At 43.9% G+C, this 12,903-nt stretch overlaps 1 protein-coding gene across 1 annotated transcript; it reads right to left on the bottom strand.

Annotated features, from left to right (window-relative positions):
* Positions 1-9,035: 9,035 nt before the first annotated feature.
* Positions 9,036-9,752, bottom strand: LOC122672107. The gene has a single exon (XM_043869605.1). It carries the CDS (start codon positions 9,750-9,752, stop codon positions 9,036-9,038), a length of 717 nt encoding a protein of 238 aa, XP_043725540.1.
* Positions 9,753-12,903: the final 3,151 nt, after the last annotated feature.

Below are 12,903 nucleotides of genomic sequence, written 5' to 3'. Positions count from 1 at the left end.
AACTTGGAGGTTTATAAAGAAATAATTGGAATGGCATATCAATATGATAGCCCTCCACGATTTATTTATAATAGATCTGGAGAAAGTTCCAGAATAGAACAATTACAATAATACCCTAATTAACTAGAATAGAGAAAAACAACTAGAATAGAAAATACCCCATGGGTCGACCATCTATCATGGGTCGACCCATGTTACATTAATACCCATATTCCAACACTCCCCCTCAAGTTGGTACATAGATATCAGTCATGCCCAACTTGCACACTAGTGGTTGAAAAACTTTTCCACTTAAAACTTTGGTGAACACATCAGCCAATTGTTCGCCAGATTGAACATAAGGAACACAAACAGTCCCATTATCCAGATTCTCTTTGATAAAATGGCGATCAATTTCGATGTGTTTCGTCCTATCATATTGAACTGGATTATGGGCAATACTTATTGCTGATTTACTGTCGCAGTAGAGTCGCATAGGCAGAGTGATAGGAATACTCAAATCTTGCAACAAGGTTTTAAGCCACAATAGCTCACAAATGCCAAGAGCCATAGCTCTAAATTCAGCCTCTGCACTGGAACGGGCCACCATTGTTTGCTTCTTGCTGCGCCATGTAACACAATTTCCACCAACAAATGTACAGTAACCTGTGGTGGATTTTCGATCATGAGAACCAGCCCAGTCTGAGTCAGTGTAGGCCTCAATCTATAGATGATCATGACGAGATAATAAAACTCCTTTATCAGGAGTTGACTTCAAGTATCTCAAAATCCTGAGTACGGCTTCCAGATGGTTAGACCGAGGATCATGCATTAATTGACTAATAAGACTCATAGCATAGGCAATGTCAGGCCTAGTATGAGATAAATAAATTAGTCGCCCGACTAACGGCTGATATCTCCCCTTGTCCACTGGTTCACCATCAGTGTCTCGAAAACGAGCATTGGCCTCAATGGGAGTATCCACAGGAGAACACCCTAACATGCCAGTTTCTGAAAGAAGATCTAGAGTATACTTGCGTTGAGATAAGAATAGCCCCTGAGAAGAATGGGCCACTTCAATCCCTAGAAAATAGCGAAGTATGCCTAGATCCTTGATCTCAAATTCCTTGGCCAAATAGGTCTTCAACTTGGAAATTTCAGCAGGGTTATTTCCAGTTATAACTATATCATCAACATATACTATGAGAAGAGTAATAACGCTGCCCGTCGTTTTGATGAACAAGGTGTGATCTGCGTTGCTTTGTTTATAACCAAATGTCACCATTGCTGTCTAAAAGCGACCAAACCATGCACGTGGTGACTGTTTCAGACGATACAAAGCCCGCTTAAGTTTACAAACCTTGCCGTGAGTTGCAGCAGATGAGAATCCAGGAGGAACATCCATATATACTTCCTCCTCTAATTCACCATGGAGGAAGGCATTTTTAACATCAAGCTGTTGTAGACTCCATCCAAGGTTCACGGCACAAGAAAGAATTACCCTGATAGTGTTCATCATGGCAACAGGCGCAAAAGTCTCCAAATAATCTATCCCATATGTTTGGGTAAATCCGCGAGCAACCAGTCTTGCTTTAAAACGGTCAACAATTCCATCAGCTTTCTGTTTAATTACAAAGACCCACTTGCAGCCAACAGTCTTCTTTTGTGGTGAAAGTGTGATAAGATCCCATGTACCACTCTTCTTAAGAGCTTGCATTTCTTCGACCATGGCCTCTTTCCACCTAGCATCTGCAAATGCCTCCTGCCAAGTCTGTGGTATGGAAATAGAAGATAAAGAGGAAACAAAAGCATGAAATGAGGGGGACAAAGATTCATACGAAACAACCTGAGAAATTGGATGTTGCGTACAAGATCTTTTCCCCTTCCTAAGAGCAATGGGTATTGGGTAGGTCAAGTGATGGATCAGAAATAATAGAAGGATCCAAAGGAGAAGAATCTAAAGGATCAGAAATATTACCAGAGAAAGTCTCACTCGGTCCTGGTTCAGAGGACAACTCTTGGTTTGGTAATACTGCAGTGATGGGCTGTCGATGCCCTTTTTTCTTTCGATAATACTGCTGATTAAAATGTTTCTCTGGCTGAACCTGCTGCTCCCCCTGGACATCACCATCATCTGAAGGTACATGGTAATCATCAATGGGCTCATGAAGGAGAGGAATAGTAATCGGCACATCTTCTAGAGTAGATGTAGACTCCCCCTGAAGAGGTGCCGAGGGAAAAAAGGCCACAACCTCATTAAAAACAACATCCATGGAAACAAAAACAAGACGAGATGGAGGATGATAACATATATACCCTTTTTGGGTGGGAGAATAACCAATGAAAATGCAGCGGAGACCGCAAGGATCAAGTTTACCATGGGCATAGTGGTTTCAAACAAAACAAACACACTCGAAAATTTTTGGAGGAATAATATAAGAAGAAGACCCCTTTAAAAGATCAAGAGGAGATTTATAGTCAAGGATCTGTGAGGGCATTCTATTGATAAGATAAGCGGCTGTTAGAACAGCCTCGCCCCAAAAATGAGAAGGAACATGCATTTCAAACATAATGGAGCAAGCTACATCACGAAGATGTCTATTTTGGGGTGGAGTGTCAACGCAACTAGTTTGATGAATGATACCTTGAGTAGCTAGAAATAATTGAAATGCCCCGTCTAAATATTCACGACCATTGTCGCTCCGAAGAGTTTGAATGGTGGCTTGAAACTGAGTTTGAACCATGCTATAAAAAACCTTAAAACAGGAAAACACCTCATTTTTGTGCCGCATTAAATAAACCCAAGTGGTGCGTGTGTGACAATCAATAAATGTGACAAACCACTTAAAATCATAAATAGAAGATGTGCGTGAGGGACCCCAGACATCAGAATGAATCATAGAAAAAGACTTGGAACATCTTTTATTTGAATTAGAATAAATAGAACGAGTTTGTTTTGCAAAAACACAAGCCTCGTATAATAAAGTTTGAGGATTACAATGCTGAAATAAACCAGGAAAAATTTTAGCTAATGTTCCTAAAGGTGGATGTCCCAATCGGTGATGCCAATGATGTAATTCAAATAAATGATGGTCAGCGGAAGTAGCAGTAAGAGCCTGTCCAGACTTGGCAGCAGTACTAGAGATAAGATCATCGTCAAGCAAATAAAGGTCACCACGCACTTTACCAGTTCCAATCGTTCTCCCTGTCCCCAAGTCCTGAAAGACACAATGGGAAGGATAAAAAATAGTTTTACAATTGAGATCAGATGTCAAACTACTGATAGAAAGCAAATTAGAAGTTAACTTAGGGACATGCAAAACAGAGGACAAAGATAAAGAAGGAGAGTAATAGATGGCTCCCTTCCTCGATACAGAGGAAACAGAACCATCAGCTATTTTAATTTTATCTTTGCCTGAAGAAGGAGACTAACGAAAAAATAAATTTGATGTACCAGTCATGTGGTCAGTGGCTCCGGAATCAATTATCCAGGGATGAGATAATGCCAAAGCACAATGACCAGCAAAAGAAATACCTGGTTTGGAGAAAACAAGGTTGGATTCAAAAAAGGGAACCACAATCGGGTAGAGGTAGATGCAGATGAAGATGTGAGGGACCCAAAGTTGGTCATCATACGACGAAATACAGCAAGTTCTTCTGCAGAAAGTGTGGTATTAGGGGCTGTTTCAGTAGCTTCAGAAAGGTTGGCCTGTGTACCACCACGGCCACGGCCACGACCACCACCACGACCATCAGATGAATCAAATGGCCGACCATGCAATTTCCAGCAATAATCTACAGTATGTGGTTCCTTTCCATATTGGGTACATTTAAGAGGTTCCTTCTTAGACAAGGAACGTGTACCAATATTAGAAGAGCCACCCCCAGAAGTTATTAAAGCTGATCTCTCTGGATGTGCGGGTGGTAACATAGTGGAACGACAAGTATCCTCCAACTGTATCATAGAGTAGGCTTGCTCTAAATTGGGAAAAGGGGAATGACTCAAAACCTGAGACCGAAGCTGATCATATTCCACATTAAGTCCAGTCAAAAAAGTATATACTCTGAATTTATCCTCCCTGTGCTGAAATTTTGTAATATCGGAAGGACAATCAAGTTGAAAGTTATCATAGTAATCGAGCTCTTGCCATAGACTACAGAGTTCATAGTATTGTGACAAAGTTCACCTTGTTTGGTTGCATGGATTTTTCTTTGAAGATCATAAACTTATGCATCATTCCCTACCTGGGAATAGGTATCTTTAGCAGTCTTCCAAATTTTGGCGGCTGAATCAAGCAGTACATAGCCACGGGCAATGGATGGAGTCATAGCACTGAGAAGAAAGGACATAACCACGGAGTTACTTGAACTCCACTTATCTTGTAATGAACCAGCATCACTTGGCTTAACAGTAGTACCATATATATACCCCTTATAGCCCCTTGAATCAATGGAGAGAAAGACTAATGTAGACCAGAGTAAATAATTGGTGCCATCGAGCTTCACTGGGCTGGCTAGAAAAGAGGGATAATCATGATGATTCCCTTGTGTAACAGATGGGCCAGTGGATGTTGTAGATACGTCTGAATCAGGCATACTGATGAGACTATCGATCACAAAAAATTAAGGGGATAAGAGCCCAAAGTACAAAGATGATGTGCCAAAAATTGCAGATATCATTTCCTGCAAAAAAAAAAAAAAAAAAATTCTCGGCTCTGTTGGAGAAGACCTGATCCTTTGTGGTTTGGATCTTAAAGTGCAGAAAAACTGAAGGGAAATAAGATGAAAGCCAATAAGAATCCTGGAATGCCGAGAACTCCAATAACCGAGAACTTCTAAAAAAAAATTTTGCAGATCTATCGTGGCTGATGAATATCGTGTCCCAGAAAAATAATCTGCCAGTCTTCAATCTTCAAACACTGATCTCAATCTGTATGGAGATCATAAAATAGGATAAAAAAAAAAGGAGGTAAGATCTAGGGCAGGTACTAGATCATTATTTGATCACCTCAAAGTACCGCCCCCATGAAACAGTGGAGACTTGAGGAGGAAAAAGGTCTCGGCTGTAAAGTTGGGTTTAGGGTTTTAGGATAACTAGTATAATCGATCTAGGAGAGATCGATCTTGAAGGGAAGAGATGGAGGAAGGCAAAAATCAAGCTCAAGGAGGGAGATCGATTTTTGGAATTTGGGATTTATTTCTTAGGTATCGATTTTGGCTTTGATACCATGAAGAAATAATTGGAATGGCTTATCAATATGACAGCCCTCCATGATTTATTTATAATAGATCTGGAGAAAGTTCCAGAATAGAACAATTACAATAATACCCTAATTAACTAGAATAGAGAAAAACAACTAGAATACAAAATACCCCATGGGTCGACCATATATCATGAGTCGACCCATGTTACATTAATACCCATATTCCAATCGTTTCTTTCCCTTTCCAAAGAAAGCACAGAAAAGGCATTCTATAGCTTCGATGGTGGCTTTAGGGATTCCATAGATACCACACCAATAGATATAAGAAGCCTGGAGAACCGATCTAATGTATTCAAGCCTGCCTGCATAGGAAAGAAGTTTAGCTTTCCAATGTTGAAGCCGTTTCCTGATATTGTCAAGCATGGGGGTACAGTGGTGACTAGAGAGCCGAGCTGGGATAAGAGGCAGGCCCAGATATTTGACAGGGAGGGCTCCAATAGAGAAGCTTCTCACCCTCAGGAGGGCCTCCTTATCAGACTCAGGGATGCCGGAGAGAGTCTCAAAGAGGTAAAGAGAAGACATGATGACCGAGATAGAGGAGTGTGAAGCCTTGGAGAAAATCATCAGATCATCAACGAAGGCCAGGTGGGTAAGGTTAAGATGCTTGCATATGGGGATGGGGGAGTTGATGTGAAGGTCGGTTTTGGTTTGGAGACTCCTAGAAAGGACTTCCAAAGCCAGGGAAAAGAGGAAGGGGGAAAGGGGCAGCCTTGACAGATGCCAACTTTTTATTGAAAGAATCCGGCAGGGGATCCATTAACAAGGACCGAGAAGGAGGGGGTGGAGATGCAAGCAAAAATCCAGCGAACGAAGGCAAGGGGGAAGCCCATCTGGGAAAGCACCTCGCAGATGAAGTCCCAGCAAAGGGAGTCAAAAGCTTTATGGAGGTCAATTTTCAAAAGGGCCGCCGACGAGTGAGATTTATGATCAAAACCCCGCACAATTTCCAAGCAAAGGAGAATATTGTCCGCAATACTTCTGCCAGAAATAAAAGGCAGATTGATTAGGGCTGACAAGGGACGGGATGACAGTTTGAATCCTATTTGCAAGGATCTTGGCAATGAACTTGTAGAGCAGGTTACAGAGAGAGATAGGTCTGAAGTCAGTCAAGGAGGAAGCTCCATCTTTTTTAAGGTTGAGGCAAATGAAGGTCTTGTTGATCTTGGCAAGCTAGCTGGGGTTAAAGAAGAAGTTACGGATAGCTTTGAAGAGATCTCCGTTAATCGAGTCCCAACAGCTAGAAAAGTAGCCCATACTGAAGCCATCAGGCCTAGGAGCCTTATTGGTTGCCTTGGAAATCTCATCATCACAGGGGATGGAGAGGAGGGAGTTCGCCAAGTGGGGAGGGACAAACTTATCAATAAGACCAGGGGGGAGGGAAGGATTGAAGAGAGAAGAAAAAAAGGAGATGGTCTCCGACTTGATGTCAAGGACAGAGGTAAGAGGAGACCCGTCCGGAGAATGGAGCAAGGTGATGGAATTGGAGTTCAATCTAGCTCTCAAGAACCGGTGGAAGAAAGCCGTATTGGAGTCTCCAAGATCCAACCAGCAAATGCGGGATTTTTGGTGCAGGAAGCTTTCTTCTTAGAGAGAGAGAGAGAGAGGAGAGTTCCTTAGAAAGCTTTTGCTCCTCAAGGGCAAGCTCAGGGTTAAGCGAGTCTAATTGGAGCCGAGATTGAACGCGAGCAAGATCGGATCGACAGGAGACACGGGAGGGGATGTTGCCAAAGGTGGATAGGTTCCAACTTTTGAGGGCCGCCTTGGTGAGGCGAAGCTTGATAGCAAAGGCAACGAGAGGGAGGGAGGGGCAGCGGGCAGGAGTGCGTCAGGCTTTAAGGATGTTGGAGAGAAAGAGAGGGTGGGAAATCCACATGTTATAGAATTTGAAAGGTTTGGGACCGAAAGAAGAGTAAGGCTGAATAGGGAGGTGGCAAGGGCTGTAGTCAGACAGACCTTGGAGAAGGAAGTTAGCAAGGGAATGAGGAAAGCAGGAGAGCCAGGCCTCATTGATAAGGAAGTGGTCAAGCTTGCAAGCAATCCAATCAGAGCCTACTCGCCGATTGTACCAAGTGAGGGGGGAACCTGACCAACGAAGATCCTCGATGCCGAGGTCCTCGATACAGTCATTGAAGGCATTAACAGAAGGAAGGTCAATGGGACGCCCACCAATTTTCTCGAATTGGGAACAAACGACGTTGAAATCCCCGCACACGCCCCAAGGGAGAGAACCCAAACCCGATTTAAGGAGGGTTAGGTCGGCCCATAGGGGATCTTGGGTCGAGGACTGGTTGCAAGCGTAGACAACGGTGATGAAGAAGGGGGAGGGGGAGGGGGAGGGGGAGTTAAGGGTGGAACAACGGAGGTGGAGGAGTTGGGAGGAGTGAGAGATGGAGATGAGGATTTTGGAAGAGTCTCAAAGGATCCAAATACGGCCATTTGGAGAATGGTCATAGTTGGCAAGAAGAGACCAGGAGGGAGCAAAAGAGGTAGCAATGCAAGAGGCATTCTCTTGAAGGACCCAAGTTTCAAGAAGGGCACAAAAGAGGAGTGAGTAGACGATATAAGGGATCTGATAACATGTGCTTGGCCAGGGAATTGAGTCCCCTGACATTCCAAATGAATCCCGCAGACATAGGAAACTAGAAGGAGAGGGGCAAAGACTTCCTTGGGGGGTACTTTTGTATCGTCGGTGGAAAAAAGTAATGGCCGGGCTTCGAACATAAGGCCTACGAGGGGGGAGAGGTCGGGCCATGCTAGAGGGAGGGGGAGGAGGAGGAGGAGGAGGAGCCTTAGAGGATAACGAGCAGAGGTCAAGGGGAATAGGGAGGGAAGAGGTTGAATCAAGAAGATTAGAGAAGGTAGAGGAAGGGGTACTTAGGAGGGAAAGAATGAGGGATTCAGAACTGGAACAGGTTAAGGATGGGCCAGGGGTGATGGGGTTAAGGATGGGTCGAGGAGGTTGGGGTGGAAGGAGGGAGAGGGTTGGGGTAGTGATTGCGGTATAGGTGGGCCGGGGGTTGTAAAATGGGAAGGTTATAGGAAAAGGACATGGGCTATTTAGGGGTTGGATGGGTTGATAAGGAAGGTAGATGGGCCTGATGAAGGGGATGGTTAAGGGAAGGGGAGGACAGATGGTGGGAGTGGGCCCAAGGGGAGGTTGAATGGGAGGGATGGAGGCATGGCTAGGGGAACACGTGGAAGGGATGAAGGGGCAATGGGCAGTTGAGAGTCTAGGATCAGGAAAAGAGGGTGAGACGGTAACCGATGGGGGAAAAGGCAAAAGGGGGTAAAAGTGGATGGCAAAAGAGATGGTCTTGGACGAAAGGGGGGAATAGGTAAAAGGTTAAAAGGCCTACGTGTAGGAGAAAGGTTACTTATAGAGGAATGGCTACTGGAGACATTTCGGACCTGAGCCACATCTGCAACAAAACCTGGTGTAGCTTGAGGAGATAAAGTCCTATAATTCGTCACACCTAGGGGAGTAGAGGATACAATGGATCTTCCAAGCCCAACATCAGCGATAATTCGAGGCAAAGAGTTCTTGTGCAGAGGCCTAACAGGGGCTGTTGTCAGAGAAACTTTCACTCCAGCGGAAACAACAGAGAGCTCAGAAGTCGTCTTCATCGATCCTTGGGGAGAGTTGGTGGACTGATCCATCAGATCCAGAGCAGTAGAAGCAGAGCAGGCCAGAAGTGCCTCGGGAACAGAGGACGGGAGCTCCTCCATACCAGGAGGTGAGCCGGAGGCGGTTGGATCACGGCAGCAACGACGATGGTGTTGGCGGTGAGAAGATCATCTTCCACGGCTAGGAGACCTAGAGGGACAAACTGTGGAAGGAGTCGGGAGGCAGCTCGAACCAGGGGGTTCAGACATGGGAGCATCGAGAATAGACAAAGGTGCCAAAGTTGCAGAAGCATCCTCAGAAGAAACTTGCGCAACGAAGGAGATGGGGGTTTTACCAGAGTAATCGTGCGAGTAGTGACCAAATAACTTGCAATGGATGCAATGGGGTGGCAGCCAGTCGAATCTTATTGATTGAACGAAGCTAAAGCCATCCTCTTCTGAGATGGTGATGGACGAAGGAGGAGCGCAGTCGGCCGAGACATCTACATAAATTCGAGCGAAAGAAAGGCGGTCCATCTTCAAAGTGCGAGCATCAATATACAGTGGATAACCGATGACAGAACCAATACGGCTAAGGCATTCTTGGCTCCAATAATGCAAAGGGAGACCAGGGAGGGTGACCCACAAGGGAATAGAGTTGAGGTCGACCTTGTGGAGAAGAACGTAAGGGCTCCATTGACGAAGGAAGATGGGCTTGGAGCTGACCATCCAAGGAGCACCGTCCAGTGCATGAGCTTTCACCTCTTCAGAGTAGAACTTAAAGATGAACACACCATTATCCAGGAGGAAAAGGTCCAGGGATCCGGTAGCTTTCCATTGTTTGGAGAGAGAAGCTTTGACGATATTGAAAGAGGTCTGGGGCCCAGGAAGTGCCCAACAAGACATGTTTGCCATTTGGAGATTTCCGGCGAGAGGAGAGAGTTGGGGCAAAGAGCAAAGGGAGTGCCATTGTCAGTAAGATGTTCTACATAATGGAAAGTTTGGCCAGTAATGGAGGGGGCTGGTGGCTGGAGAGGAGGAAGGACCACAATTTTTGTCCAGAGGGGATGGAGGAGGTGGAGATGTTAGGGGGGGTGATAGTGGTAGTAGGAGAGGTGGCGGTGGGTGGAGAGGAGGTGGCGGTGAAGGGAGGAGAGATGGTGGTGGCAAAGATAGCGGCGGTGGTGGGGGTGGCGGTAAAGGATGGCAAAGGTGGAGGATTCATGGCACCTCCTATCGAATCAAGACTTTGTCTTGCACACTGACTTTAATCATATTTTGATGAAGCCCAAGGTCCGAGTTGTTGATGGTTCCCTATATGCAATTTCTTGTAAAGATTCTGTCTCTTGCTCTTCTACGATCTCATTGTCCTTTGTTTTGCATGTACCTAACCTATGTGCTAATTTACTTTCGATTTATCATCTCACTATTGACCTTAACTGTTATGTTCACTTCTATTCCACTAATTGTGTTTTTTAGGATTTAGTGAAAGGGGCAACGATTGGATATGGTAGGGTACAAGATGGCCTATATTACTTGGATCCAGCTCTCACTACAACACCTTCTCCGGTTGGCACCGCCGTCTGGGTCACCCTTCGTTTTGTGTTTTAAGTCATTTGATTCCCTCTTTAATTACCGTACTCTGGACCACTTGTGATATCTATGAGCTTGCAAAGCACAATCAGTCCCCTTATTCTCCCAGTGATAATAAAAATATTTTTGCTTTTTCCTTGTTGGAGATCCATCCTAGCAGTCTTGGACAGCAACTATCACAGGTTTACACCGTCCCTATATCGATCTCCTCCGACACTCATCAATTTTGGAGTTTCAGGTTTCAGCTTTTGCTGATTTTTGGGGAGCACTTTTATTCTACTTCAAGGAGTACTCGACCATGTTGGTGCCTCTTTCCGTTGAAGTTTTTTGAAGCTTTTCAGAATTCTCCTCCGAGGATCGATTTCTGCCCATACCATCTTAGTTTTCTGTTTTGGTTCTTGGCTGGCTGCATCAACTCATTGCTTTTTTACTGATTTGAAGTCAGTATGTCTGGTTCTGATATTACAACTGCCACTTCCGGCATTGTTGGCCAACTAAGGAATGAATTGTGAGACAACCTAGAGGGGGGGGAATAGGTTATCAATAGTGAAATATTAGCCTTTTTAAATTTTCTTTGATTAAAATAAGATAGATAAAAATAAATGCTCAAAAAGAAGAACACAATATTTATAGTGGTTCGGCTAACCCAGCCTACATCCACTCCTCTCAACCTTGAGAGAATTTCTTTAGCTTCTTCCTTTTAGTATAATAGATGGGAAGAATACATTTACAATCTTTTTCACAGGATAAGAGGATCCTAACTCTTTTTCACAGGATAAGAGAATCCTAATATTTTTATCGGGATAAGAGGATCCCACTTATTAATCTAAGTACAGTCTAGATGAATACACTAATGCTTTCTCAAATCAAAAGCTTAAACAGGGAATACAATAAAGAAAATGTAAGAATTACCTAGGTAAGGAGTGTGACATTTATTCCTTGCAAGTGATGAATGATATGCAATGATGCTTAATGCTTTGTCCTTCTTTAAAACTTCTCTTTAGAATGAAAACTTGTAAAGGTCTTGAGTGTTGAAGTCAATCTTGGATGATCTTGATGGAGTGTACTAGACTTCAATCAATAGAACTTTAGAATGACTTTTCACCTCTCACAAAAGTAGTATTTTGGACTGTAGTAAATGAGTGAAAAGCTCTCACATGTTCTCTATTTATAGGCTCATTTAAGGTTCTAAAAACATGTTCAAAATGTGCTCTAATGGATCCATTTTTGGTCCATCCGATCGACCTGAAGAATGATCTGGTCGACCAGATCATAGCCGTTGGAGAAATAGATTCGTTGGAAAATAGCCGTTGGACGGCAAAAAATCATCCGGTCGCAGTCCGGTCGACCGGACCATCGTTCCACTTGATCCGATGACCGGACCATCATTCCACTTCGATCCGATCGACGGATCGAAGTCCGAGCGTTCAGTGATGTCGGTGCTAGCATCCTGGACGAACCGGGTCCAGGAGATCCGCAGAGAAAAGCTCTCACATGTTCTCTTTAGGCTCATTTAAGGTTCTAAAAGCATGTTCAAAATGTGCTCTAATGGATCCATTTTTGGTCCGTCGACGATTCAAGAATGATCAGTCGGTCTAATCGGTCATAGCCGCTGGAGAAATAGATTCGTTGGAAAATAGCCGTTGACGGCAAAAATCATCGGTCGCAGTCCGGACGGACCATCGCCCCACTTCATCCGATCGGCACGGATCAAGTCACGAGGAGCGTTCGTGATGCTGCTGCTAGCATCCGGACGAGATCGGCCCTGGAGATCCGATCGGCCGGATCACGATCGCTCCCACTGTTTTGCTTGTTTCCAACAAGTTTTTCGTGGGGTTTCGCGGGGTTTTCCTTCAATCTTTTTCCAACATTTCCTAAGGTCATGTGGGTTCAAATGACAACCTCCTAAGGTCTCTATATGATGCAAATGCAATTTCATTAATATTATGCAAATGCAAATACAAGTATGCAAGTGTATATTTGTGAATGTGCACATAAGCATCTTCATGAAGGTCTTCAACTTGATTTTTCAAGTGATGTTCTTCAATCTTCAATCTTCATTCTTCAATATCTTTTATAAGAATGGTGAGGTGTCTTCAAAGCCTTGATCTTTCAAGCTCTATCTTAAACATCTTTGTGCTTTATGTCCTTTAATTTCTTGGCTTCATCTTCTTGGTTCAATCATCAAACGTGTTGACATATTAATACACAATGGCTTATGTCAACATGTTTTTTGTCGTCAAAACAATCATAGAGGTAGGGAAGGTTTTCCCAACATGAATATCTCCCTTATGCTGTTACTATTAAACTTAAAGGGACAAATTATCTGATGTAGTCTAGATCTACCTATTTGCTACTAATGAGATTTTTTCATGTTTTCAGCACATTCATAAGATGGTTCAGACCCAGTTTAATGCCACTCTCAAAATTTTGAGAAGTGATAATAGGACAGTTAAATGGAAGG

The sequence above is a fragment of the Telopea speciosissima genome, chromosome 8 (genome assembly GCF_018873765.1).
Source record: "Telopea speciosissima isolate NSW1024214 ecotype Mountain lineage chromosome 8, Tspe_v1, whole genome shotgun sequence".
In the NCBI taxonomy this organism is placed as follows: Eukaryota; Viridiplantae; Streptophyta; class Magnoliopsida; order Proteales; family Proteaceae; genus Telopea; species Telopea speciosissima.
Note: the sequence above shows the minus strand (reverse complement) of the source record. Positions and strands in the feature narration are given on the sequence as shown.

What these genes read in the sequence shown, in the direction of transcription:
- LOC122672107 (XM_043869605.1), bottom strand. Translation starts at nt 9,752, where the DNA reads ATGTCTTGTTGGGCACTTCCTGGGCCCCAGACCTCTTTCAATATCGTC.